General features: G+C 45.6%; 1 protein-coding gene and 1 pseudogene across 1 annotated transcript; one reads left to right on the forward strand and one right to left on the reverse strand.

Annotated features, from left to right (window-relative positions):
- On the reverse strand, window positions 1-25,965 carry LOC144141810 (uncharacterized). Its single transcript, XM_077673302.1, has 6 exons — window positions 25,673-25,965; window positions 12,010-12,168; window positions 9,367-9,442; window positions 1,707-1,760; window positions 1,538-1,634; window positions 1-48 (listed from the first exon to the last, which is right to left on the reverse strand). The coding sequence occupies exons 2-6, from the start codon at window positions 12,080-12,082 to the stop codon at window positions 1-3; spliced, it is 348 nt and encodes a 115-aa protein (XP_077529428.1). The 5' UTR covers window positions 12,083-12,168; window positions 25,673-25,965.
- LOC144141812 (uncharacterized) lies at window positions 18,037-18,779 on the forward strand (annotated as a pseudogene).
- Window positions 25,966-26,100: the final 135 nt, after the last annotated feature.

Raw genomic sequence — 26,100 nt, forward strand, 5'->3', positions numbered from 1 at the left:
CTAGCGGGCAGCATTGGTTGCAACTTTTGCATTGGTTGGCTTGGATACCTGCATAAAAGATAGTGCACTTAGCTGATACAAGTTAATGCATCACAGCAGAAAACATTCCCAGCCTGAACTTAAGCAGCCAGCCTGCTTTGCAAAGACAATCTTTCTGGTTCAAGGGTAGTCCTGCAGTCATGTTACCAACTGGTTCAACTTTCACACCGACATTTCAAAACATTATTAAACGGTTCAACTTAAATATCATACATTGGTTCTCCAGAGTAAAGCCCACGTGAAGTGTTTGACCAGCCAAAAAAGTAAAATTCTCTTTATCTAAAACAGACAAAACTACACAACACTCGAAATCGTTCTCCAGATCCGTAGTAACCAGCATCCTGTCCCACACTTCTGAAAGGCAAAAAAACATTGCAGAGAAAAGCAATCTGGTAATCTCACAAACCAAGTTTTCATGAAAAGAAATCACATGTGCTCGGACCAATAGTTTTATTTGAGGGGCCAAGACAAAATACTAGTTTGGTTCATAAAAAGACTTTTTCTTGGTAACAATGATACAAATTGGGCCATAACCCTCAAAAAAGTAACAGAAACCTTCATGAAAAGAAATTAAGCTGTGGAGACATCTTGAGGACATCAGAGAATCTTATTCGCGTGGATGTGCCCGCCATAAAGAGCCACCGCCAACAAACATGGCTGGGCAGTGGCATGGGGAGTCTAGTTCGGTTTATTCATATGATCAGAGTTATATGGGAGAAAAACCGGAGGTCACAGAAACCCGCACTGGATACCGTCCCGGGCTCAGTACGTACATCATGAAGCGCCTCGACTGTACCGATACTACACTCAATTTTAGGAACTGCGATCTGAAGATCATTGTAACAAATGACAGCAATGCAATATGCAATGTTTTAAAGGACAATAAAGACAACCAGCAAATTTGTTTTAAACAAAAGTCTGCTAAGAAAGCGCTAATCGAACAATGCATTTCAATTCTTTCTTCCCCTACCAGCGATTCAATGACGCAAACGGTCGGGGGCTGTATGCGTCAAAATAAACCGGAAGCATGCGAGGCAGTGGTGATGTGCAGCAGTACTCGGGCAACCGAATTCAAGACTATCACGTACTAAGCCGTTTCGCCCATTCAGGCCAAATCAGTCATGCTTTCCCGAAATTTTAAGCCCTTTTCTGTTCATGACAACTATGAAAAATGTTTCTCCATTAAACGTGCGTTCGCTTTCGACTCTATGTTGAAGATGACCATATAAGCTGCATGACAGTTTGAACCATCCACTCATGTGCACAAGCTGCATCACCCTCCAGCAATGTACAATGAGTAGGAATTTCCTACGGCCAAAAGAAAGAAAACGTAAGAATAGCGTATTCGCGTTCTCCGTGAGCTAATCTATAAATCTAGAGCAACTAGTAATTTGCCTTCAGTTTTTTTAACAACTCGATCGTTATTCGACCATGTGCTGTTTGTGTGCCATGAGGGTGCTATTTACCAATCAGGCAAACACTTGTCGGTCCAACATACCTTGGAGGCCCAATTCGACGTAGCAGAGGTTATGTTTGAGTTGGTGCAATAATGCAGTGGTAGCCTGGGGGCTGGCTGCACACGTGATAGGGACACTCTGAAAAGTATGAACAATATAGAGCAACTGAATGAGTAGCACTTGCATTTACAGCTTTGGAAGGGCACATACCTATTGAAGCTCGTGCTTGCCACATAAGATTCAGGCACTGGTGTAGTAGGGGTTCTGTAACATGAAAAAAGTTTGAAGTTGGGTTTTATGCACCGCAAGTACAACTGGGCTATCAGGTGCACAGCAGTTGAGCTCTACAGATTAGTTTCCACAACTTAAACTGGGGGTTCTGGATGTAAGATAGGAGTGACAACTGCATTGCACAGAGTGGTCACCTGTAGATATAGCTCTCTAAGGGAGAAGACGACCAGATACAGAAGCTCGCTGTTTCGGAATGTCTTCATACTACATATGGACACAGATTTCATGAAAACACTACAAGGAAAACACTACAAGTTCATACTTGACTATATGAAATACAAATTTTACTAGAACTTCAAACAAAGCAACGAATGACTGGTGCTGTAAATTTAGACAAAAATTTCCTATTTCACCACACAATGTGACAAATGGTAATAAACATTGAATCAATTAATAAATCAATCATTCAATCGATCAACACTACTACATGTTACAGTATATGATTGGTCCAGCAAAAATCAGCCATGCAAACATCTACTACTACTACTACAACACAGAAAGGTCAAATCAAATAACAAACAGGGCGTCGTATGAACATCAAGACATTGTAGCCTTGAATGCTTTCTCCAAGACGTGCTCACCCCAACAAAGCGAAAGTGACGTGCAAAAAATTCACTGCTGCAACCTATGGGCCTTACCAGCGACACCTTTCGGCACATTCAGCTACACGAAAATGTCAACAGGTCTCAAGGCCTCCCGCTTATGTCCATGAATTCCGCCCAATCACCCAGTGCAAACAAATCTTACCCTCTGTGCCACTCAATTAGTTAAATAAGGTTAAAACTTGCGCCATCATAGACACAATAATAAAGGTACACAAACATTGCCTGTACGTGCGTTTTATGCAAACTCTTTCTATAAGGAAGCAGTTGCATACTATGTCTGGAAAATTTCTCATGCTAACTTGCTTTTTAGTTATTTTTACATGTTTCGGTGTGACAGCTCTATGGATAATGTGTGCGGCTTAGAACAAGAACACCAGTTTGATCTCAGCCACAGCAGCTGGCTGTTTTTTTGATGGAGGCAAAGAAAAACGATAACCTCTGCGTGTAAGAATTTCAGCACATGTTAGACATTCACGGTTAGTACAAAGTATTCCACAGCCCCCCAATATAGTTTGCCTCATAGCCTAATGCAGGTTCAGAGCGAAAAACCACAAAATTTAAATTTTGAAAATTTTTACAACCTAACAAATTACAAGCAGTGCAGTAACCATCTTTCTACATTACCCTCTTTAAAGGTATGACAGCAAGAAGTTCTATAAATGCCAGTTCAGAAAAGGTGAATGATCATGTAAAGTAACTTGAAAAGACGTGAAAAATATTTCAGTTTACTGACCACACTAATTTCCCCACAAGAAGTAAGGGAGGAATGAAGCAATCAAATATTTATTTCAGACAGTTCATTAGGAAAGCTTTTGCGAAGCAATGAAATATTTATTTCAGACAGTTCATTAGGAAAGCTTTTGCATCAGTGCTTCAATCCCCGCCTGACTGCAACCTTGCAGTAGGCGCCACTGGCTTGTTCTGCAGCAGAGCCATTCTCCATGGTGTCTCTTTCGTTCACATTTGCGTATAATATTTGCACATTGTGGTGGTATTCATGTTTTGAGAACACACTGCCTTAAGTTTTAAAAGGGCCTGAAGACAGAGTACATGTCTGGTTCTTTAAAATGACTTATTTGTCCCAATAAAAAGTACGCAGTGTGTAGAGTTACCTCTGACGTAACCCAAAATCGATAACTAAAGTTACGTCCAATGGAACCGTGAGCTCCCTGCTGAGCGCAATAATATCCCCAGTGCACTTTCCTTTCCTCTCTTCCAACAAATCCCTTCTCTATCTCTCTCTCTCTCTCTGACAGAACCCAGAACTGAGAGCTAAACGTACGTCCGGCGGATCTTTAAGCCAGTGTCTTGAGCTACGCCCGGCTTAACCTGTAAATGATAGAATTAAGTTACGTCCGACGTAAGTGAAAATTAAAGAAAGGTACGGCGGACACTCCCCGACCTCGAAAATCTCACGGTGCGTCGGAATAAAGTCCCTTCTCTGAGGAAAGGACTATACGTTGCACGTACCCCATGCCCAGAGGCTAAAGAAAGGTACGGCAGACTTAGCCGGTAATTGACTGTACAGGCCCGTCGGATGCACCCACCGGTGTATCCTGAGGTTGTGCTATGTGGTTCCCTCTGGAAATGCAAATCCGGTGCCACAGAACAAGAGCCTCCGATGTGACCTCATGCGATTTACATCGGACGAGATTGCCGCTTGGATATCGGTCACTCGAGTGTTCGTCGTGTTAAGCCTCTATTCAAGATGCGAAGCCAGAATGCCTTCATGGCGACAAGGTACCGCCTCGCGCTCGTGAACAGAATTCTTAGGTTCGAATTCCCGAGCCCCAGAAGTTTCTTTCCTGTTCTTTTTTTTTCGAGACAATGACCACTGCTATGCATTTCTGCATCATGTTTCGAAGATGGATGGCAGTGGTAGGTATTGCGCTGCTTTCATTACACGAAGCACTGCAACGATCACTCGATTTTTGGAAGCTGATGTGGAGCGGTACCATTTAGCTTCCGATCCACACAGCGGAGATTAAAGTACGGAAACTTAATTAGGACACGCTCTCTATAAAGGCATTATGAAAGAGGAACGAAAGTAAATTTGTAACAGTGCCCACAGAATAAATGTTTCACAGTTGTGGGTTGTCGATGAAACACTGCTTTGGCTGGTCAATGAAGGACAGACTAGATTAAAGATACACAGACAGATCACAAGCTACAGATGGGTCCTCTTTTTTTCACGCCGTGTGTGGGGGAAAACTTGAGAGTGGCGGCTGGGCCCTAGGAAGATTCATCTTATAAAAATGACAGAAAAATGCATAGCAATGGTCATTACATGTCTCAAAAAACAAAAAAGAAAGGAAACCAGAAGATTCGACCCTAGGACTTGTGTTCATGAGCGTGAGGCGGTTCCTCGCCGCCAGGAATCCAAGCGGGATCGCATCAACAGACGCCCAACGAGACGAACAATTAGGCGACGGAGGCAACCACATAGCACAATCTCACGATACACCAGCGGGTGCGTCGGACGAGCCTGCACTGTCAGTCCGTCGCACCATACCTAGGCTTCGCGTATGACCGACGTATGGTCCCTTCAATGGAGGAGGGACTTCATATTGCTGCACCTTAAGGTTTTCAGGGTCGCCGTATGCCCGGCGCATCTTTAACCACTGGGGTCGAGATATGTACGGCGTACCTGTTATTTTCATTTCCGTCGGCCACTACTGCTATATCATATACAGGTAAAGCCGGACGTAACTCTAGACACTGGCTTAAAGTTCCGTCGGACCTAACTTTAGTTTTTAATTCTGGGTTCCATCGGACGTAACTCTAGACACTGGCTAAAAGTTCCGTCCGATGTAACTTTAGTTTACAATTCTGGGTTCCGTCGGACGTAACTCTGGAAGTTTCATCGGAGCTAACTTTGGTTTTGATTTTTGGTTACGTCGGATGTAATCCTACACACTGCGTAAAAATTATAATAATTTTATCGAAAATGTTAAACAAATAACCGAGATATCAAGAAAACAGACAATGCAATGGCGAGTCCTTAGTCACTTTCCCGCGACACTCTATGACATCAAAGAACCTTGATTGTGTGGTCTGGAGTCACCGACCATTGCCACCGCCAAGTACCATAACTGGGAGATTAAAGTGTGGCCGCCAGTTCGGTTTGATCGTATCACTCAAATGCTACCACACAGTTAACGCATTGATAACTGTGGTTCAAGCGCTGGCTTTTACAGCGTCCCTGCTGCGAATATTACGTGACTGCGGCGCGAAATATGAACTACTGTATTGCCTAAACTTTTTTGCCTCAAAAACGTTCTTCGTGGCTGGAATGAAGTTGTGTGAGTTACTAAAGGCTTGTTACTTTTTGAGCATTTCCCCAGGGCATAATACATGAAACAAGTATGATCAGATGATACTGAGGAAAGGTGATTAGATAAACATGAAAAGGTTCGTTTCACGAACAAAGTCCAGAAAGGAATGATAGTGGGGCCCCTGTGTCCACGCAAGATAAGCGCACGAGTCATCTGACTGAACACAGTTTTATTCTGCCTTTATGGCCCCTTTTCAAACTGTCAAAATGTTGTTTCTTGTTGCAATGCCAAGACTTCTGTTGCAGCACATGGGCCGAAAATTAGTAGTACTATGCTACTTTTTGCAGGCTAGCCTGATGCCTAAACAAAACTGCAAAAATATTAGCATCCATAGAACACAAAACTCGACTTTGCTGCCACTTTTTTACTACACTATATTACCTATGAAACAATGCCGGCACACGAAAACTTCCCGTTTGAAGATTCAAAAAAACAAAATAAGCTCACGCATCGTCTCGAAATAGAGGTGGTGTCCCTTGCAAAACAGTGTCCTCTGGAATTGACTATGGTTCAGCACTGGGGCTACACAAAGGCGTGCATAAAAGTGTTCAATGAAGTTTAATTTACCACAAAAAGCAGCTGCTTTACAAGAGACGCAATAGGCAAACGGCAAAGTATTTCGATATAACTGCTGTCACAGTGAGCATATATGCATTTGGGAAGTAATCTGTTCTGAACTGTTAGAGTAAGACTGTACCTTTCACTGGAATGAGGTTTCTCCAAGCTTGCTTCAGGGTCGTCGAAATACGTGTTGGCTTTACGGCCACGTTTCCGGCTCCCCTTTTCCCCATCGATGGTGGCTACGTCATTAATGTCTCCCGCACAACGTACTTTTCCCTAGCACGTTACAATATGCCAGCAGTGAAGCAAAGCCGTACAAGCATACATTGCTAATGAAAAAAATGTATTCAGACAAGGGTGCTAGCAGTGAAAAGTACAGAAGCCAACAAATTCTTTCAGTCACTGATTTATATAACGGCCCCAATTAAGAGGTTGAAAGCCATAATGGCTCAGGAAGTGAAACAGTGAACATTGTCCTGCAGTGCATGCTTGAAAGAAAAAACTTCAAAAATAGAGAAGAGGAAGAAAGAACACCTGTACCTACTGTCAACTGAATTTTGTATTTACAGGAAAGAAACAAATAGTCTTTCAGAGAAGCACACATACCAGCCACAAATGGACACCCAACATAAGTGTGAACTAGCAAGACCAGAACGATGTGTAAAAACTACCAAAGCCACAGAACTGCAATCATTTGAAACATGCTGTCTTATAGCCCAATAACCGCGAGTCATTAGTAAGTGTGCTAATATGGGCGTATAAGTAATTCATTTGATTGAATAAGATGGTGCAAAATGGCACGGATGAAAAACAGTCCGTTCTTTTGCTGGTCCATGTCCTTGTGCACAATTTTAGTAAAGCAAATGTCATTATTGTTTTTTCTGCAAAAACCTAGCTTGCCAGTTTCTGCTTTGCTGCTTGGCAATAAGCTTCCCGCTGCCAGAAATATTTCCAAGCAGGGGGCGTACAAGTCACCCAAAATTGCAATTAGTTCCTTGTAAAAAAGTGGCTCAGAGTGGCTGTTTTACGAGAGCGCACATAGGTAACATCAGCCATCATTGAAATTAAAGTCCTACATGCACATGGCTTTACTAACGCCAAAGTTCTATTTAAAGATTTGATTGTTGTATGCAAAAGCCAGCAGAGGCACTTGCTGTCAGATAAGCATGTCATATGTTTTAGTCCCCAATCTTTCTTCATATAAAATAGAAAAAGGTCACTCCCATAAGGAAGAGGAGTGAAGCTTTCGTTTGAAACTAAGTATGGCACACATGCAGAGTGGATCCAAGCGCCCAATCAGGCGGTTATACATGTTTTGTTCTCGTGAATGCAGTATTCATTTGACAGTAAGTGCTAGTGTTTTCTTTGCCGTCATTGTAGGTCATTTTTATAAAGACAGGTCTAGCTTTAAGATAAAAAGTGCCGGCCGAGTGACCATGTTACAAGCTTGCTGCAAGTCATCACAACCTGTTCTGGTGCTTTTTTTGTTCTGTTTCCAGAAAGGGGTCTTATGCAGATGTCGTGACCACTTGTAATTATAAAAAGCCTGCAAAAATACTAAATCCACGCTTCATTTACGTTTGGCCAAGTGAAATGCAGTCTGCAAGAATCAGCAGAATGTTTACTGTTATTGATCAGAACTATGGCAACAGCATTTCACAAAGCAGATGGTATTTGCGCCCTCACGAACCAGGCCTCATGCAGAAATAACCAGGCCTCCTTTCGGGACCAGGCCAGGAATACGCATTCACAGAATGTGGTATTGCCAGTACATTGTAATCAAATCGAAGTTTTCTTTTTCAACAGCAAATAATGAGCAGCCACAAGGACACAGGTGCATGCCACAAGTGGGTTGAAAGGCCCACTGTACACAACTGTAGTATGTTGGGTCTCACATAGATGGTGCAATCGCGGCCATCATCAGTGTACGAGCTAGTACACTCCTGTGTGCAGTAATAAAGCTGGCTCCTGGTTGTAGCCGGTTGTGTTGCCACTTAAAGCATTCTGCGTCTTTCAGGGCTGTGGGCTCTGCCAGGGCGATCCCTCGGCGTACCCACTCGTCCACCCTCAACAAACTATACCTAAATCATTTTTTACTGTTAGAAAAATGCAGTGGTTTGGGTTATCTTGATTACACTAAGTTGAAGCTACATATACTAAAAGAAACCCCCAAACAACACGTTTTTCCTGGGAATAAGCACTATTAGCACTGTTTAACCCCAATTTTACGCAATCACTAATGCAAATTGCACTTGCCGACACAGCATTAAAGGAATATTTACCGTACTGCACGCAATAAAAATATGAAAGAGCAACAAGACAGGTAAATGTGGATGACAGCCACTGCAGCTAAAAAATCGAGGTTCCTTCATATGCACACTCTACCACCTTGCGTTTTCCCTGAATAATAAACACGTGGAAAAAGACTGCTCACTGGCGTTATGGCACACAGCACTGTAGTCAGTTTTTCCTGCTCCATCATTTAACCTTACACCGTCCACGAGGTAGGTAGAAGCACCTACTTCCTGTGCCAATTACCCGCACGTCATGCTATCTGAAGGAAGAGACCGGTTGCTTAAGGAAGGTTAGTCTTTTTCAGCTGTGTTGTACCATAGTCTACAGGCCAAACCCAAATTGCACACCCACGATGAAGGCACAGCCTCCGCTTCATCACTCTTCACGAATCAAACAGTTGGAAAGGCTGCAAACGGGCATAATACATTATGTGTGCTTGCAACACGGCAGCCTTAAAATTTTGCACATTTAGGTGAACTTGCATTTGCTCAAATTTGATTGGGAAATAACCTCCAGTTGTGAATAAAGATGACAAATATAATACCATGAGTGATAATGGTGAAAGCTTTTAGCAGCTAAGAGGGACAGTTACGACAATTAGAAAAAGGTCAATGCTGGCAAGCCTGGAAGAATTAATGTTTCGAGCTGATCTATTTTAGAATTTGCTTAAAATATGCAAAACTAACAATCATTCGACATTTTCGCAATACTTTAACATTGCTAAGCGAGCCGTATCTGAAACCAGGATTATCTCAAGCATCTTGAACCTCTTACGACGCTTACCCTACCATCATCTGGCTGGGGCAGCATGTCGCTATGCCAACGTCGACTCTGTTCAGAAACAGATTGTGGTCAGAACCTGCATAGATTTTAATTGAGGCAATGCGTGAAAATTGATTGCTACAAAAAAATGAACAGGCGCAAGTAAAATCACAGTGCCGCTTCGAGCAGAGGCACACACGTTGCATGCAGTATGCAGAGCTTTATCAGCACAAAACACGGACACCTCAGGCGCTGTGCCTGGCTGAATACCTCATGCGTTCACCCACAATGCCATGTAATGCACTATTTTGCCGCATGATTTTGACGCTCGCTTTCATAAAAAAGTACGGTGAAAGCCGAGTCCAGCTCTTCCGACCAATGACGCAAAGCTGGAGCACAAGTCGTCGCTTAAGTAAAAAAATTAATAAGTGTTACCATCCGAACAATATATTCCAGGTGCAGCTGCTTACCCAAATACTTCGCGCTTATAACTGACCATGGTATTACATATACAACACTTTCATATTTGTCGAGTTCATATTTGTGTTAACACGAGTTGAGTGGGGCTATTCAATAATGTGTATTTTTTAGTAAGAGTAATGCACACTTATTCACAACTTGGTGTGCAAGAATCTGTTTCTGTTGTTTTTCAGGGATGTACTTCACTGACGCAAACTGTTCCTTGGAAACTGGCGGTATTCTCTCATAGGCTGTACCCAGGCACTCTAGCAACTACAGTGAGGGCAATCTGGTAAAGAGACTTACACTAGAACAATCTAATGTGTAAACAAATTTGTTTGCAAGTTCTCATGATTTAACTTGAGCAGCCTTGTCAATTTTCACGCGACCTTGAGACGACAGTTCTCAAAGTAAAGTAGCAGTGCTTTCTGTCCAGGAGTGAAAGGGGGCTCCCGTACACATCCAGCAAAAAAAATTAAGAAACAAAAAGATAAAGGAGGTTGCACTAGATGAGGAATACCTTTTTGTGTTCAAATAAATTGAGTGCTTTTACTGCACCCATGAAGATGACTTACAGCTTTGTAAATTAGAAATGTTTGAGAGTACACATCTTGTCACAATTTTGGTTGATGGGGGCATTTCAACCATCACGAAGGAGTAATTGCTATATAGAGTGGATTTCAGATTATCTGCGCACTGCACCATAATATGCTAACGCAAGGGCTATGTGACTATTTGAGGTAGCAACGAAATATTAGCAGCCAGCACAGAGACCCCACACACTGTAAAGAAAAATTAGAAGATTGGAACCACTGATCAGGCCTAAAGAAACTCTGCAGGGCATTTCATGTGCAGCTGAAGAATGGTGCAGCAATGATCTTTGTTGGATGGATGATGAAGTTGCATTATTTGAGCTTGTTTGAACCTAAGCACATTTATAAAAACAGCGGTGCAATTTTCGTATTTTTTATTTCAAAAGGTTTTTTTGGTGGCGCAAAGGGATAAAAATTAGCTTCGTAACGCGAGGAAGCCAAGTTCGATCCCAAGCAGGGGAAGCAGGTTTCTCTTCGAAGCTTGTGTTTGTGTGCGTGACGCCGTGACCCCAGACAAGCTACGAAGACAGGCCGGGACCCTAATGTTCTCTGAATTTAAAATGACAGGACAGGAGAGAGCTCACTGGCAAACTGTTTTGTGCAAAGGATAATCTCCTTCTACATACAAAGCATAACGATGAAACGGCCGATATAGCGTAACTGTGCATTAGTGCCTGTCTGATCATTTCAGTGACCGCTGTTGGTAGCTTATTACGAGAGGTTGCTTTCTTCTCAGCTTCTCTGTGGGTATTGCGATATGTCTGTTGCGGGTATTACATTATGAGTCACACTTAGCTGAGCAGAATAAAAAAACAGTACTTTTAGCACTTTGAGAATTTTGGGTTTCGAATCCAGGTCCCTCTGCTTCTCAGTAGGAAACATGACCTCCTGCCCACAAGCGTTTGCTAATAACCTGTTAAACCTGCGCATTTCTTTTTGTGTATGCAAGGCCTGTTTTAGCGCAAAGGTGGCTCAATAAACATTCATTGTGTCTGGAATATATCACTAAAAAACAGTAATGCAAAAATACCCACTGTTGCTCTTTCAAATCCATTCTGAGAGACGCGTGACACAACCACACAGACAACAACAGAATGTAATGTCTTACTACGACATCTCAACCGTCATGTGCTCAGAACAATACCCATATATTTCGACGCAGCACAATGCCGTTCTCTGGATTCATTTTCTCATTGTAAAGCATCAACATCAGGTTGTTCTGAATAATATTTTGCCCGTGGAGAAACATATTCCCACAGCAGAATGTAAAAAGATCTTACTGTTGGTCCTATCACCGTGGTGTAATTGCCTAAATTTGTGGTGACTGACTTGTGCCACAAGCTGTGAGAAATGGGTGCTCCAACCCTCCTTCCTCCTGGAAAATGGTGGCATCCCTGATTGGCACGAATAATGATGTTGGTTAAAATGGCATAGAAAATGAGCACTGTTGTGTCACCTGGACAGCAAAAGTGCCAGGAGTGGCGATCAGTGGCGTGTCAAGAACCTCTGAGCTGCACGAATGTGCTGTAGACGTCTACCTGCCCTGATTTCAAGATGCAAGAGAATGGGTACCATGTACACTTTCAGGGGAGTGCTTTCAACTTAAGCTTACAGTGGTGGATGGTGGACCGCTGCTTCCTTAGCTGCCCTTCTGTGCTCAGTTGTTCATGTCGGGCAGCTTTCATTGCATTATGGGTTGATGATTTTGACAGGTCCAGACTTAGAACTGCTGTTTTCTTTGATACCTTCCGCTTGGATTAGCAGCCTGAAACTTAAGTTCAGTATATTATTAGCCACGACAACACGCAAATTCAAATGCAAACCATTGCACATATCAGATCAGTACTGAAACAAAGTCTGTTAAAACAACTTGGTTTATATTGAATTGCTGTAAATATTTTTGCACAAGAGATGTTCGTTGTTGTGTGCACGATGGCAGCATGCAGCTTACTTGTGCTGGATAAACTCATTAGGCGAACATCTTATGCCATAGCGTAACGTCTAGAGCGTTGGGTAGCTGCAGATGAGGTCAGGTTCTGTGCAACCGTCTAGTTTTAAATTCCTCCACATCCGGGACGCATGCTAAACTGCCTTTATAGTCATGGGCAATTCAAATACGAACGGCGGAACACACGGCCAAAGATACGGGTGCCGCCACCTGGCAGCGGCCGTGGAAAACGCACGGACATGCGCAGTTGAGATGTCGGGATCGAGGGTGCGTGTCCCACTTGCCTTATCGCCATGCCACAAGAGCACTGCCAGCAGTGAAAGTACTACCGTCGCTGCAGCTGAAGGGGTTGGTCGCGTTGAGAGCAATGCGGCACGTAATTCCCTGCAGCTGCGGCCAGTGCTTGCGTGGGAAACGCATGCACGCTCTCGCAAGGCATACTGTTGAGCTCATCATGCTTTTTTGAAGAAAACTAGCGCACATAAATGCAGACAGAAATAAATGCATGCCGCATAACTTTTGAGGCACTGCAATGTTTTGCGTTCATGGTGCAGTGGCTGGGGATTTGAACAATTAGCTGGCCACCAAGAATGCGCCTTGTTTAACGGAGTCATGGCTTAGTTATTTCCCGGGTTAGGTACTTGTAGCGAACAAAACGTATACCACCGGAATTCGTCTCCAATAATATGCATGAACTGCAAGCATTGTGTGGGTTGGGAAAATTACTGGCAGAATTCTAATACTAACAAACATTACGAAGGTAAGCAGGTCCAACCATTCGAAGGCCAGTTGCCCTTGCACAATAATTTGGGACGGCCGATTTTTTTCGAGTTTTTGTTTTGGAAGGCACCTCAGTGCTCATAGAAATCTGTGGAGCAGACAGCACTGAGCATGGTTCGGGCGTGACCCAGGTGTCCATCGCTTTTTTTTTTTTTGTGCTGAAGTTACTGCACCCGTCGCAGGTTCGATTCGCGGCCGCGGCGGCCGCTTTTCTGATGGAGGCGAAAAGCAAAAACGCCCGTGTGTACGATATTTCGGCGCACGTTAAAGATCCCCAGGTGGTCAAAATGAATCCGGAGCCCTCCACTACAGCGCGCCTCATCGCCTGCGTTGCGTCGGCGCGTTAAATCCCACAATCAATCAAGTTACTGCACCCGATATGCAAAGCTATGTCGGCAATGTGACGCCGGCACATACGGGGAGCCGGCGCTCGTGTGAGCCAAGCACACAGTGGCCGCAGAAACTATCTCGCACCGCATCGCTAACAATTGTTTTCAGCGCTCATGCGGCATGGCAACAAGGCAAGCATTCGTGCGAGCGAGCAGAGGGCAAAATATCACAGTGCGACACGCAGCCAACGCAGCCTCCTTCCCGAAATCTCAACTGCGCATGTCCGTGCGTTTTCCAAGGCCGCTGCCAGGTCACGGCACAGTTATCTTCGACCGTGCGCTCCGCGGTTCTTATTTGAATGGTAGTGTCTACTATCCCGGAAACCGGGAGAATTACCGTCACAAATTTCTCACGGCAGTCACTTCTTATTAGAGAGTTATAGCGGATCGGAAAAATGGTTCCGGTACGGTAACGTCTACTGTCTGGACGCCACCACGCATGCGCAGAACCCTACCGTATACCGGAGCGACTTGGCCGCACAGTAGCGAGACGTACCGTGTCCGTCGTTCAAAGCGGGCGGCCGCTTGGAAGCGTTTGGGAGACGTACGATTGGCTCACGCCTAGTCGAATTTTGTAAATATAAGATCGTTTAAAAAAATGAGCTTGCAACAAGTGAAATCTGCGCGATTCTGACAGCTCAAGAAGCAAGCGAAAGACGGTCCCGGCCCAACTGCCGTGGCTTGTGTCGTCGAGCTACGCATGTCTCATAGCTTCTTTTAAGTGCGAATGCACTTTATAAGCGACCCCAAACCATCCACCGCCGCCGGCGGCGGCGGCGGCGTCCGCAGTGCTCCTCTATTGGCGGTGAGATCTTTGAGTGGCGCCCCCTGGCTCTGACGTCGGCTTAGGGATTCGCGCCGCTGTCGTCTGCTACACTCCGCTTGTGAGGGGCAACAGTGCCTGGGCTAGAAATCGCCCGCTTCGTTGCTGTAGTGCGTTAAAAAGCGTATTCTAGCGACTCAGTTATTTTGCCAACTTCTGACGCATCTGAATAATTTGAAGCTGTATCACCCACAAGTTTGCAACACACGAAGAGAGGGAGAACAACTTTCTTCAGAGTATCGGTCAGAAGATCCTGTGTAACTCGTCCTTTCTTGCTTATCCGCGAGGATCAGCGATCAGAACTTTTCGATAAGTATTCAAAATGCGTAGGCTTCCCTGCAGTATTTTGAGATGCTCCTATGAAGACTCAATAGTCTAATACTACGTACCAAGCAGCGGCCTCTACACGCTCATCGCACAGCAGGAAATAAAGCGGCTTTCTTGAGTTTCTTTCGTTGTTGTCTTCTATCGGATTAATGTTTCTTGCTTTTTTTTTCTGTCCAACGCATTAATTTTTCTGCTCCGTCACCAACTTCTTAATAGGAGGTTTCGGGATGTTTGGGAGCCTCACAAAGGTCGTGTAGATATTTCCTTCATTTTGTGTGGCATACATTCCCTTCTTCACAAATTGGCTTTCATTACGGCTGCGTGCAAGAAGGTGCATATCCGCAGCGTGCTTTGTTTATTCACATGCAAATAAAATGAGACGGTTTGTGCTACGCCACCGCGATCGCGCCCTAAACAACGTGGCCGGTCCACAGTGCTCGAAGGCGGCTTTTGTGCTCCGAATTTCTATCGTAATTATATCGTTATCATAACGAACTGACTCTCAACTCGAACAATGATGACATGATTACGGTGTTGAAGGCATGATATGCTCGCTAACTAACGTAATAAATAGTATACCTGCATATATTATAAGACTCGAAACCGAAGAAGAATTCCAAGTAGCTCTTTATTGCTTTTCAACCCTTCCAGGCGCGAAGAACAAATCCTATTCTACTCGGGATGGCGTTCTATATTTGAAGAAAATTGGTTTTACTCTCTTGTCCTGGACTGAGAAACCCGGCCCACTAACCAGATCGGTTTAATTGTTAAACAAAGTTTTCCCCTCCTCTCCTTACTCCTCCTCCTCTTCTTGTGTGCAGTTTTCCTATAACGCATATCCGAATATCTGGAAGATATGGCTGTGCAAAATGTTCCGAAATATCCCTCCAGGTCTTAACAAACATATATCTGTTACTATAAATTTAACGAAGCCGTGACTCGTTTTGCTCAATAAACCTCCATACTGGTTAGATGCCTGGTATAGAATCAGCACGCGCTTATATACACACTGGAACTCAACCTACAGTTTTTGCAGTCTATAGTGCATGCCGGCAAACTTTCATGCCTTGACAACGTAAAGTGATGTGACAAAACGCGTCCGAGCGTTCGGCAAGGTTGCAAAAACTGTTTTACCTTACATATGATTACCGGGAATCGTGATGCCTTCTGCCAAAGCCGACAGCCCTGAAGGCCTAGAATTTGTTTTGGTCTTGTATTCTCTCTGTTGTCGGTTACTAGCAGCTGGCTCGAAAGATTGCTTAATACAGAAGCTGACGCCTAGCTCCGACTCTTCGTGCTCCCCACAGGACCGGCATCGCAAGGAATGGGGTGGCGCCGGCAATGTTTCTCCCGTAGCGGTACCCAAAACTATACTTCAATTGACACCATGAGCTAGTGTATGCGATTTTAAGCCTATTATTATGATAAAAACCCACACGCCAATTCTGGTGCGGACAAGCATCAGACGTTGACCGAGCGCAAAGAAACAGCAGGGAGAGCAATCCTGAGTGAAGCAGACGACAAATGCGAGAATCCCTAAGCTGACGTCACGGAGGCGCGCTTCGCAGCGCCGCCTGTGTTCGCGCTCACCGCCAATATTTAAAAAAGAAACAGCATCCGGCGCCAGGTTTCGATCCGAGGACTTTGCGGCCGCAGCGCGACGCTCTACCGACCAAGCCACGGACGCGACGCTGATATCACTGTTAGTGACGCACCTTATATCTTTAACGCATTCAAACTACGTCGTCAGCGGCGTGCGTTGGCGACTCAGCGGCGTTATAGCGCCTTGATAACTGCGTGGTGTACATGTGATACTACAAACCCGATGGAAGAGATGGAAGAGAAGGCGGCGAGGCGGTGGGCTGCGGGGGCCGAGCGCAAGCGCCGCAAGCGGGCCGACAACCGTGCATTCGCACTTTCACATTCTCCCCCTCGGGGAAATGCGGGGGAATTTTTGGTTAAATAAAGGCGATACGGCTATATAACTAGTATTAACAGCAACATGGGGCACTTCTACAAATCGGCGAGTGAGGAACAGGCGGTATAAGTGCGAGGGACTCTCAAATACAACGAAAAACTAGAAATAGCCAGCCGTATGTGCCGAGAGCCCAGCTTTAGAGCTCTACCCAGCTTGACCTGCTGGCGCCATCTATTGCAATGGCATAGAAGTAAAATACTCGCTCCATGTTACCGCAGTCGCAGTTCGAATCTCCATGGGGGGGTTGAATATTTTTTTTCTAACACTGTCTTTAGCGCTTTTGAGAACTGAAAACTAATATTTCAGCACAGGAAACACCACAGGCTCACGAAAAATTGTCAAACAACGTACAACACAAGTCGCTCCCACTCACGGTAGCATGGCCGGTAGTTACGGTCTGCTATAACTCTAAAAACCGAGCGTTCCCGGTACGGTCTGGTAACGGGTACCGTGTACCATACCGGAACCGTTTTTCCGATCTGCTATAACTCTCTATTGGCTTAGCACGCTATGCGGAGATTCAATCTGATAAATATCCCCTATAAAGACCTGTCTGCAGCTGCCTCCTTAGCACTGTGGCATAGTGCTCGGTATTAAACGAGAAGGGTAAGGTTCGAGTCCGACGTTCGGATGTTTTTTTTTTTTGTAGCTTTCGAATTTTTTGGCTATTGTGAATTTTTAGTGCTTTTTTTACTCTGGTTTTTACTATATCAAGAGAACTACGCACATGACTTCTAGAATTGGTTGAATTACGTTTAATAGAGGTTGTGTTCTGTGTCGTTGGGCTGGGTTAGATTGGGCTTGTTGCAGTTTGGCAGGATTTGGGTAGGTTATGACGCGTTGGGATAGGTTAGGTAGGGTTCGGTCAGGTTATGTTACATTAGGTTACGTTGGGACGTAATATTATTCAGCGCATTTTGGCCAGCCAGCTTTTATGGAAACTGCCGTGAGAATTCTCACGGCTGCGGTGAGATTAGACGCAGCGTATTTGAATTGTCCATGACTGTACATTTTCTTCTCGCACTTTCGTAATTATCCGCTTTGAGACAAACTTTGACTTATTTAATCTGTAGGCGCTTGCGGAGTTCGAAAATTAATAAAAAGTACAAAGTTCTGCTAGTTGGTTAACAATTCGCGCGGATTACTGCGGGCGTTCGTAGCGCGCACAACTTACTTTTGGGAAAGGACTAAACTATACTCGGCGACAACTTTCTGTGGCAAAGGAGAGAAAGCTACGGGAGGGGGGGGCGAAGTGGCCGGCCGAACCACGACATTTCGCTGCGCAGTTGGAAGTAGTTCTACAAACATTTTCAATGCGCATAACCTATGCAATACAAAAATATATATTTCTTTTTTTCTAGCCTTGCTTTGACAATGCGAATAAATCGCCAGAATATAATCGCCAGTAAGCGTTACTTTTTTTACATTATCGCTTTTGTTGGTTGCGGAAATAACCACTGGTGGCACGACGGTTTTCTTCAAAACAAAAATGGCGTCTTCATCGACAGCAGGTACTTTTCCGTCCGATAGCCCGATAGTTATTTCGCCTCAAGGGATTTTCATAAAGCTTCACAGCCAAAAGCTGTCAAACCAGACTAAGCAAGTTGTCTGCAACGTCTCCGCCCAAGTGAGACTGAAGCAACCAGGACTCTCCGTCGTTTCCGCATTTCGTTCGGTTAGCCAGCTTACCGGCGTAAGCGAGCGTACGGTCGCGCGGCTCAAGAATGAGGTTTTGCGTGGCACCCTGAAGTCCCCAAAGCGAAAAAGGCTTCGTTTGTCGACTGGGAAACCGCCTGCAGTTACAGGAAAGACAAGAGTACAGCGGTACGACAGCTTCACCCTTGCTGCTCTCCGATGAAAAGTGGATCAGTACTTCATTCGCAACGAGGCGCCAACTGCAGAAAATATCCTCAGCGATATGACCAGCGACCCCGACATGAGGCTGCAGAAGCTGAGTGTGAGAACGATGCGTCGGCTTCTGAATGACATTGGATTTGCTTTTCGGAAGCGAAAACGTAACTCTGCGCTTCTGGAAAGGGATGACATCATCGTGTGGCGGCGGAAATATTTGCGGACCCTTCGAGAAATGCGAAAGCAGAAACGGTACATGGTTTCAATATGTCGGACGGATAGATAAGCGTCAATTCCTGCGATTCAAAAAAAAATTTCGTATGTAACATTATTTGACAGTTGAAATGTAACAAGAAAAATAACGATGGAAGTTCTCGTACAGCCAAATATTTTATTGCTGAGAGGTATTTATCAACACCGCTCCACATGCATACCGGCGTTCACTTTATATTTTTCATGGCGTTTTTCTGTATCCCTGCTTCTTGTTCGTACTTTCCATGCTATTCTCGTTCAGCAAGTGAAGGGACAAGTATGCATCGACATGTTATAATAATGTATGAATGGCACTCAATGAGTGGATTTCGTTAGCCATGTGGGTGGTGAACGTTCTGCGAACATTTTTTATTTTGGTGTTTTGCGGTGCCACCAAAAACTAAACATACCTGCCTGCGTAGTAGAATGATGTTAGGTGCAAGCAATAAGTGCCTTCTATATCTTTACTAACCCTTCTCCCCAAAGAAAAACTGACACGTATTCCTTTCATTTTCTCAAGACGATATACTACCTCGACGAGACTTGGGTCAATGCTGGGAACACCAAGGGCACGGTGTGGGAGAACACTACTGTGTCATCCCGTGAAGATGCCTTTCGCAAGGGTCTAACTACTGGGCTTCGTGCACCAACAGGCAAAGGTGGTCGGCTCATCGTCCTTCATGCTGGAAGTGAGAAGGGCTTTGTGGACGGGGCATGTCTCATTTTCCGTGCGTCAAAGAGTGCTTCCACTGACTACTACAGTGAAATGGATGGCCCACGCTTTGAGTAGTGGTTCGCAGAACAACTTCTACCCAACATTGGGCCACGCAGTGTTATTGTCATGGACAGTGCTCCGTACCACAGTGTTCGGACCGAAAAGCTGCCCTCGACGTCTTGGCGCAAGGCCGACATTCAGTCTTGGTTGACTGCAAAAACCATCCCATGGCGTGATGACCAGTTGAAACCCGAGCTCCTTCGGCCGGTTCATGACAGCAAACACAAGTTTGTTGGATACCGGATTGGAGCCCTGGCCAGAGTTGCTGGTCATGAAATCGTTCGGCTTCCTCCTTACCACTGTGAATTCAACCCTATTGAAATGGTGTGAAGCCAGGTTAAGGGGTATATTGCTGCCAACAACACTTCATTCACTCTCGCTGAAGTTGAACAACTACTCAACGAAGCCATCGCCCTCGTGAATCGCGAAAACTGGGTCCGGGACGCGCTCATGTGGAGCGTCTTGAGAAAGAGGCCTGGGAGAGGGATGGTGCAATCGACACCAGAATCGACAACATCGTGATTCCGCTAGGTTCCGACTCCAGCAGCTCTAGTGACTGCAGTGACAGCGAAATGAGCGGCGTAGAGGAACTGTGATGAAACCGGTGTGCGCTGACTTATGTGGTGCTGGTCGTGTGTTGCGAGTGACAAGGTGCTTTGTTTACGGTTCTGGTGACCGGAAGCTTGGAAGTGCGCTCGGTTGGTGCTGCTTTTGTGTGGCAACTTACAGAGCCCCCTATTTAACTTTCCGATGCCCAATAGCTTGGAAGTACGCTTTGTCGGTTATGTGGTGCTGGCATTGTGTGGCATGTGACGAGGTACTTTGTTTTCCTTTCTGTTGGCCAGAAGCTTGGAAGTACGCTCTGTTGGTTTATGTGGTGCTGCTTGTGTGCAACAACTTACAGGACACCTTGTTTACTTTTCTGATGCCCCGCAACTTAGGAGGTAGCTGCTCATACAGTGCTGGACTTGTGCAGCGCCAGGCAATCATTTGGAGTGCTTGTTGCTTGTTGTCAGTATGCGAATTAGTCTTCAGGTTGTCGGTTGTGGGTGCAACTAAGATGTACTTGCTGTACCTTTGTCATGCATAAAATGAAACCTGACGACAAACGCTGGTAGCAAGCAGTGAGGAGTGGCACGTCACATATCGTGTTTCCCCAGAAGAAATGCAATGGGAAAATTTGATTACAACCCAAGAGGTTGTAAACAGCTTCTGCAAACAGCAGTTACCTGTGCATGAAATGACAAGACTGGAAGAATTATTTTACAAGAACTGCGAGATGGTAGTGATATCCAGAAATGCATTGTTGAGTTGTCTATCATTTGTAATTATTTCAGTCATCTGAAAAAAATATACTACCATCAGTTGCACATTGTAAATGAGGTAATCATTTGTACTCACTTGCTCATGTTTTGTTGGTCTTTTTGACTACAGAGGGTAGATTGCTGAAGTAGATGTCCGGCTTAAATAATTTTTTTTAAATGCGTATTTACAGGATTAAATGGCGAGGAGTAATACAAATCATCAATGCCTCACTTCCAAATGTCGAAACGCTGTGGATTTCCCTGCTACCAGCCATGGCTTTTGTAAAACTACTAGCTTCCCGAAGCACCCGCCGCGGTGGCTCATTGGCTAAGGCGTTGCGCTGCTGTGCACAAGGTCGCGGGTTCGATTCCCGGCCGCGGCGGCCGCTTTTCTGATGGAGGCGAAAAGCAAAAACGCCCGTGTGTACGAGATTTCGGCGCACGTTAAAGACCCCCAGGTGGTCGAAATTAATCCGGAGCCCTCCACTACGGCGCGCCTCATCGCCTGCGTGGCGTCGGCGCGTTAAACCCTACAATCAATCAATCAAGCTTCCCGAAGCCCTGGGATATGAGGTCGAATACCCGAAAGGTAACGGCACGCTCTCATGAAACAGAATTTACAGAAATGTTCACTGCCATGGGGATGGGCAGTGTCACTTTGTCATATTTGTGGTGCAATGTCTGGTACATCTATGTTGTTTTCACATTTATCATGAAGAAATTACTGTACACCGTACTCTGTGACTGCGAATAACTGCTAACACAGACAGAAATGTTTGTTTCAAAATACGTGGCTGCGTGCCTTTGAGTGCTCAAGTGGGCTTGAATATGGGCTTGAAAGATGGGGCCATGATTTTAAAGGTTTACTCCTGTGACTGGCGTTCGTGTGCATGTTTGTGGTTGTGTGACTACTTGGAGTGGTTTCCAGATTTTGTCCAGCTGATTGTGCAGAAAATAAATAAATGAAACAAAACACATTCTTTCTTCTGCTTCAATTTTTCACGTAGCACATATAATTCCTGCTGACTAATGCTCACGGTGTACCGATGTCAAACGGTTTGCAATTGGCGGTGGCAGCCCTGAGTGTCGGAGTGTTTCTGCTGGTTCTGGAATTGTGTGTGCAAATCCTCGCCACAGCCACAAAATTGTACACTTTTGCTAAATTTTGCAGCACTTTAGCGATGGTGGGGTGTCACGTCGCCGCCAAATGAAAACTGGTGAAATGGACGGGCAGGACCATCACTGGTGAACCCACGTGTTGGGCTTGGGAACAAGAAAGAGGTAGGCAAATTTACAGCCATGAATACCAGTCAGCTATTTTTTATGTAGAGCCAGCCATGCTTCCACAACATTCATGTAAGTGACAAAGAAAGGAGGCTGTTGCAGCCAACTGGAATGTTGATGAAGCGTTAGCAGCTACACTCAGCCAACGCGAATTCTGTTGCCTGGTTTGGAAGCCAATTGAAATTCTGCTGACAGGCCCAGTTGCGGTGTTCTGGATACGGTGATTTTTTCGGCAAGTGACCCAAGAAGTATGCGAGTGACCACACAATAAAAATGGAAAGGGGTGGCTTAACCACCAATCTGAGAACGGCTCGATATATTGGCGTTTGGCAAAGTTAGCTGATGCAATCTACTTTATGCTGTCAGTGACCACATTACTGGCAAAATGTTCAGTGACCAATTGTTTTAAACTTTACGACCAGCGCTAACTGTGCAGGTGTTTAGACAGCGTTACGTTTTTCATCCGTCCAAATGCTGACACGCCTTTACGCTGTAAATAGGCAACTCAGCCAGTGAAGTACGACTGCTATTCTAAGGTATGAAACCTGCGCCACGTAGTATAGCGAGACACGCCCGAAAGCCCGCTGTTCATCAAAGATATTGGAATAGGAAGGCGTGGATATTGAGCGCAAGATTCATGGGTCTGCAGCGTGAGCTTCCCCTATACGCTTTCCGAGTTGCGGGTCACCGAAACTTCTTGGGGCCTGCCTAACTCAGCACGATCCAAATGGGATTTCACTTCGCGCCGTAGTGCCCTGTGCTGCCCTAATGGTATAGCGAGCCTGTGCTATGTAAGCATCGCTACACGTGCGCGTTGTGCTGCCCAGTTTTCGGCTAAAGAAGAGTTTAAATATCAGTGCCTGCCCTCAAAACTGCAGCGCTGACAAAATTAACGGCGTTTCTGGGCGGCTCAGAGTTCGACGGTATCGTCCACGCTATAATATATTAAAGGGACACTGAAGTGATATGTAAACATTGCGGGATTACTAGCGCAAATTGTAGTCCGGAGTCCCCAGGCCATGTTTCGACCACTCTGGGCGCGTTTACGCGATTTTATTTAGCAAAAAAATAATTCGAAAATGCTGTCCTCCTCTCTTTACGCTCGCCCATTTTCTGTGAAGTTTTCGTGTGACGTCGGGAGGAGCCGAGCTCGCAATTGGCTGCGCTACTGCACGGCTCCCCGGCCTTCAGACAGAGTCAGTCGGTCCAGCGTTTCGTCCGCCGGCCGCCGACGGGTCGTCGCAATTCGTTCGCTCAGTTGAAACGAAGCCAGGGCACGTTTGTGAATGGAAGAATGTGCCTTTCTTTACTTGGTTAGTTTGTACACTGTATCTAGCTCCAAATGAAGGTCGCTTCACACAAGCGCTGCACAAGCGTACATGCGACGCTTCGCTGACTGGTACGCCAGTAGGAAAATATAAGGCCTCTTGAAGGCGGGAGAAGAGTCAGCGAAGTCAATATAGGTACTAAGGAAATAAAATCAACTGATATTTTTACCGTACAGCGTAAAACTAGGGTGCGGGAAGCACTTTTTGCGCTGGGCGAACAAACACAGCGGCCAGCAGCACGACTACGCATCTGCGAACGCTTTTCCGTCTAAGAAATGCAATTGCTAGACGTGAGATATTGTGGAAACTTGGGGGATGCCTACTCACGAGCGCAAAACAACAAATAGTCACCCGAAGCTGCTTGGAATGCTAAAACTAAATAAATGTGTAAACTGGTTATATATTATATAATTTATATTTCCAAGGTCGTCAGCGCGCAGCCGTGGCCTTGTGGTTCGGAGCGCTGGGTATACCAGAGCAAGTGTTTTGCAAGTCACAAGTTCGAATCCCCGCGGTAACATTCTTTTTTTTATATAAGTTAACTTTTACGTTTTCCCCGATGTTTTCTATACTGAGTTCACATTTTTTTTGGGCCCATTTTTTTGGCACACTTTTTACGATACAGGCATGAGTGAGGCAAGCCCCAAATATAGGGGAAAAGCGCATAGCATTTGAGCGTCTGCGGGGACGCGGAGGGCGTTCATGCACTGCGTAGGCCTCGGCTAGTGAATGCTACGATTCCAAGCCGTCCTTGGAGGCTTATCTTATGCATTTTACAGCCGACAACATGGCAGAAGCACGGTACGATGATTACTGAGATATTCAGACTGACCGTCCAACAACGCCATTGGTTGTGTTTTACAGAACCGAAACCGAAACCAAAACTTGTTTGATTGCTAACCTTGGGCATCGTCCAATCACGGTGCCCCCTCCTCCCAATGTCACAGCCTTAGTTGGTGCGGCCGCCGCAAACCGCGCATGGTAATTTTTAAGTGCGAATGCACTTTATAAGCGACCCCAAACCATCCACCGCCGGCGTCGGCGGCGTTGGCGTCCGCAGTGCTCCTCTATATTTGAAAAAGAAACAGCATCCGGCGCCAGGTTTCGATCCGAGGACTACGCTCTACCGACCAAGCCACGGACGCGACGGTGATATCAGTGTTAGACGCGCCTTATATCTTTAACGTATTCAAACTACGTCGTCAGCGGCGTGCGTTGGCGACTCAGCGGCGTTATAGCGGCTTGATAACTGCGTGGTGTACACGTGATACTACAAACCCGATGGAAGAGATGGAAGAGAAGGCGGCGAGGCGGTGGGCTGCGGGGGCCGAGCGCAAGCGCCGCAAGCGGGCCGACAACCGTGCATTCGCACTTTCACATTCTCCCCCTCGGGGAAATGCGGGGGAATTTTTTCTTCTTTCGCGCTTTGTAAAATAATTACCGATTTGTCAACCTGATAAACGATGAAAAGTGTGCTAATTTGAGCCAGTCTATGCAGTGCAAGCAAAAACGGGCGCTTGACAAATTCACGTCAGTGTGTCTTTAAGTCGGTCCGACTTCTCCAGTGAATGCATTGGCTTTTGCTTAGAATCAAATGAAGCGTAGACAAGGATACGCCAATATGCCTGCATAATTGGTGATTGCGGTTCAGCGCACTGAACCAAAGAGCTCATGCGAAGAAACGAACTGTAGCAAATGCGTATGCGTCACGCCGAAACCGAAACCGAAACTGGTTTATTGAGAACTACTTTGGCGCAGTAACACCAAGCAGTCCCCCCCCCCCCCCCCCGTAGCTTTGTCTCCATTTTGCCACAGAAAGTTGTCCCCGAGTATACAAGCTAACTTGCGATAAAAGTAAACAGAAAGGCGACACCGCATGCGCCGATAAGATGTCGTGCGATCGCAACTTGAAGCAGTCGAAGCTGCGGGATTGCCGCTATTCACCGACTTGAGCAACAGGCACATCGAGCTGAGCGCGGGCCGGCCGCGCAAATGCGCATTTGAGGCCTGCTTCAAGCACGGAGTCAAAAACGATGTTCCGAGCTAACCGAAATCAAGGCTTAATTTCAAGCTCCTCGCTTGACATAACTAGCACCTAACAGACACCTTTAGCACCTAATAGATATCTGAAAGGGGCAGGTAGTACGTGTAGCACACGGGGATGCGCGCCGACAGAAAATACGCCTCGGGCATGCAATGCCGCTCCATTACAATGAAAAAGCAAGTGGCGGCTCACCTGGAAGATAGTAGTCGTTTTGAGCGAATTGCTTTTGGCAAACTTGCAATACGCACGTCACATTTTTCACAATCCGTACGTTCAGTGCCACAACGCTTTGCGAGGCGCGTCGTCTGCTTCTCGCGGGAAGCGTTAAAAGGATGCACTGCTGTGCTTCCATCCTGCCGACACGCGGAAGTGCACAAACAAAACTTCTTACACCTCCGCTTTTTCGTCTTCGGGGTATTTTTAATTGTATCACGACAACTACGCAGTTACGACGACCAATACTAACCCGGCCACACGACGGGCCACGGCACGCCACGAAGTCGGGCAAGCGCCAAGTCGGGAAGCCGATCTGATTAGGGCGATGCTCGCGACGGACGCCAGGTGGCGAGCACAAACATAAGGTCACCAATTATTAAATTTAAATTTAAGTAACGGCACTA

Source organism: Haemaphysalis longicornis, unplaced genomic scaffold (assembly GCF_048455015.1).
Source record: "Haemaphysalis longicornis isolate Haplotype H1 unplaced genomic scaffold, Haemaphysalis longicornis Haplotype H1 scaffold_6, whole genome shotgun sequence".
Classification (NCBI taxonomy): Eukaryota; Metazoa; Arthropoda; class Arachnida; order Ixodida; family Ixodidae; genus Haemaphysalis; species Haemaphysalis longicornis.

Coding starts and splice junctions, on each gene's coding strand:
- LOC144141810 (XM_077673302.1), bottom strand. CDS start 12,082: ATGAAAGCTGCCCGACATGAACAACTGAGCACAGAAGGGCAGCTAAGG. Junction 1,635..1,706: donor GCAAGCACGAGCTTCAATAG/GTATGTGCCCTT, acceptor CATACTTTTCAG/AGTGTCCCTATCACGTGTGC. Junction 49..1,537: donor CGTCGAATTGGGCCTCCAAG/GTATGTTGGACC, acceptor TCTTTTATGCAG/GTATCCAAGCCAACCAATGC.